The sequence below is a fragment of the Austrofundulus limnaeus genome, unplaced genomic scaffold (assembly GCF_001266775.1).
Source record: "Austrofundulus limnaeus strain Quisiro unplaced genomic scaffold, Austrofundulus_limnaeus-1.0 Scaffold791, whole genome shotgun sequence".
Classification (NCBI taxonomy): domain Eukaryota; kingdom Metazoa; phylum Chordata; class Actinopteri; order Cyprinodontiformes; family Rivulidae; genus Austrofundulus; species Austrofundulus limnaeus.
Genome location: NW_013953193.1, coordinates 182,652 through 185,452, shown reverse-complemented (window position 1 = coordinate 185,452; position 2,801 = coordinate 182,652). Strand labels below are relative to the sequence as shown.

General features: G+C 37.0%; 1 protein-coding gene across 1 annotated transcript in view; it reads right to left on the bottom strand.

Annotated features, from left to right (window-relative positions):
* The window catches only part of LOC106532550 (protein-glutamine gamma-glutamyltransferase K), a gene marked incomplete at its 3' end in the record, with an annotated part of 32,714 nt that overhangs the window by 10,137 nt on the left and 19,776 nt on the right, over window positions 1-2,801 (bottom strand). Inside the window, 1 exon segment of the mRNA XM_014028642.1 lies at window positions 2,059-2,310. Within this exon segment, the coding sequence (XP_013884096.1) occupies window positions 2,059-2,310 (252 nt within the window).

Below are 2,801 nucleotides of genomic sequence, written 5' to 3'. Positions count from 1 at the left end.
GTAAAAGTCCATCCTCATCTATGAATATTTGTTTTCCTTTGTTTTCTAATCATATTTTATTTTGGTGAGCAAGCTTTTATTTTCTTACTTCCTGTTTTTGCATCATATCCTGTGTGTTCCCGCTGCCCTCCTCAGTTTGCGCCAAGTTGCGCTGAGGAGAGGGTGTTTGTGGAGAATCCGGAGCCCAGGAGCTGTTTTGTTAAAAATGTTCTTGTTTTGAACAGGAATAAAATTATCCTGATTCCTGATTCTGGTGATTCTGACTTCCTGACTTCGACCGTTACACTACTGTTCAAAAAATGCTTGAAAATTTTGTTTTATGATTATGTTTCAGACAGTTCATTCAAATGATACATTAATAAGGCTTTTATTCATTATATTTTGACAAAATGCAATTTTTGTAAACATTTTAATCAAAACACTATATTTGCCAGTTTCTCCATATCCCACTTTTAGACTTCATCCTCATTTCGATGTGATGGCTCACATATATATTSAAAGAAAAGATAATTTACAAAACAATACTAAATAACGATAAAGATAAAATCATCAACTCAAACAACAATCACATTTTGCTCTTTCATAAACCTTCAGAATACTAGCTTTCATCTGTCTCCTAAATAAATACATAGATCTGGCATTTTTAAGCTCATCCTCCAGACCATTCCATAATCCTATACCCTGGATTAAACTATACCCTGGATTAAAGTATATCTTTCTCTCAAGCAAGTATGAAAATATGGTTTCACAAACATTTCCATCCCCTTTAGATAATAACAACTTTGTTAACTCTCTTAACAAAGTTTACCTGAATGTTGGAAGGTAATACGTTTTTACGAGCCTTGTACATAAACAGTAAAATATTATAGTCAACCAAATCATAGAATTTAGAAATTTTCAATTTGCAAATTAATGTATTTGATGGATGGTTGTAATTTAGTGATAATTCTTACAGCTCTTTTCTGTAAAACAAAAATCAGATTCATAATTGTTTTGCAAGCTTTACCCCAGATTTCAACACAGTAAATTAAATGTGGAAMAATTATTGAATTATACAACACAAGCAAAGCCTTGTCATTGAATAACTCCCTGACTTTATACAGCACTCCTCTAGATTTAGATATTTTGGTTCTYAAATAATGTMTGTGAGGTCTCCATGTCAGCTTGTCATTGATGATGACACCCAGAAATTTCACCTCACTGACTTTACAGATCTCARTACCATCTTCTTTAAATAAGAAATCAACAGTTGTCTTCCTGTTACTAAATATCATGTAATTTGTTTTATCCAAATTTAATGACAATTTGTTTTGTTGAAACCAATTTTGTATTTTCTCGAATTCTTTCTGTACCATCTCAAACATTTTTTCTATATCTTTACCTAAACAAATAAATGTTGTATCGTCAGCAAATAAAACACATTTGAAAAGTCCTGACACATTTACTGTCATTTACATATAAAATAAATAACTTAGGTCCCAGTACTGAGCCCTGAGGGACTCCACATGTGATATTACCAAGTTTAGATCTTACACCATTTATCTGTACAAACTGTTTCCTATCTTTCAAATAACTGGATACCCATTCTAGTGCCGACCCTCTAATACCATGTCTACTTAATTTTTCAAGAAGAATACTGTGATCATTTGTGTCAAATGCTTTCTTTAAATCTACATAAATACTCAAACAATACTGTTTTTGATCATAACAGTTGTTATTTGCTCCATAAATTCCATAAGAGCCATTGATGTGGAATTTTTAGCTCTAAACCCATACTGACTGCTACTTAAGATATTGTTGTTKTTTTTTTTCGATTAATTGATTCAGTCTGGTGACAAATAATTTCTCTAAAAGTCACCCAGTGATTGTGGAGCTCTCAGATAGTCAGGGAGGGGAGTCTACTTTGATTGCTTCGATCAAGTTTTTAWTTCATATCCACTGTTTGTTTAATTCACCACTCTTTAAGCTGTTTATAATAATTTCTCCTTTCTTCCAGCAGCTGCAGTCAGTGGATCCACCTGTTACAGGTGATACCTGAGGAACAGAGGAACTCTTTACCTTCAACCCAGGGGTTGAACAGCAGATAGACGTCATTAACAGGGTCATGGGTGGAGACAGCCTGTCCATTTGCACAACTTGTTTCCACTGTCAGCTGATACTGGCCGATGACAGCTGTGGGTGGTGAATTTACAGCAAGCTTGATCCGTCGACCCTCCTGCTTCACCACTGCAGCCTCCCAGCGCCCGTCCTCCAGCTCCTCCACCACAGGAACAATGACATGGGTCTGCTTTGACACCGAAGGCAACAGCCCTGAGGAGGGAAAACATGTCACCAATGTCCCAACATGTCCAAACAAAACCAAACCTTTCAGTTAGACAACAGGACGTCTTTACACCAATAAGGCCACACCTGCATTTTCTGCATTGAATAAATAGAAACCAAACAGAAAGATACTGAATATAATGTACACACACACACACACCCACACACACACACACACACCCACACACTTCCATTACATTCCTACAGCCTAACCCTGACCACAAACCCTAAGGCTAACCTCACAGGTACCCACCTGACCCTAAAACTAACCTCACAGGTACCCACCTGACCCTAAAACTAACCTAAACTCAATTCACACCTTGGTCCTAAACCCAACCCCCAACCCACCATTGGCATTTAAACCAAATGAGGACTCGACCTTTGTCCCCAAATGTAGGATTTTTGTCTTAAAATTGCCCCCAAATGTCACCAAAGCCGAACCCCCCCCCCCCACACACACACACACACACACACACACA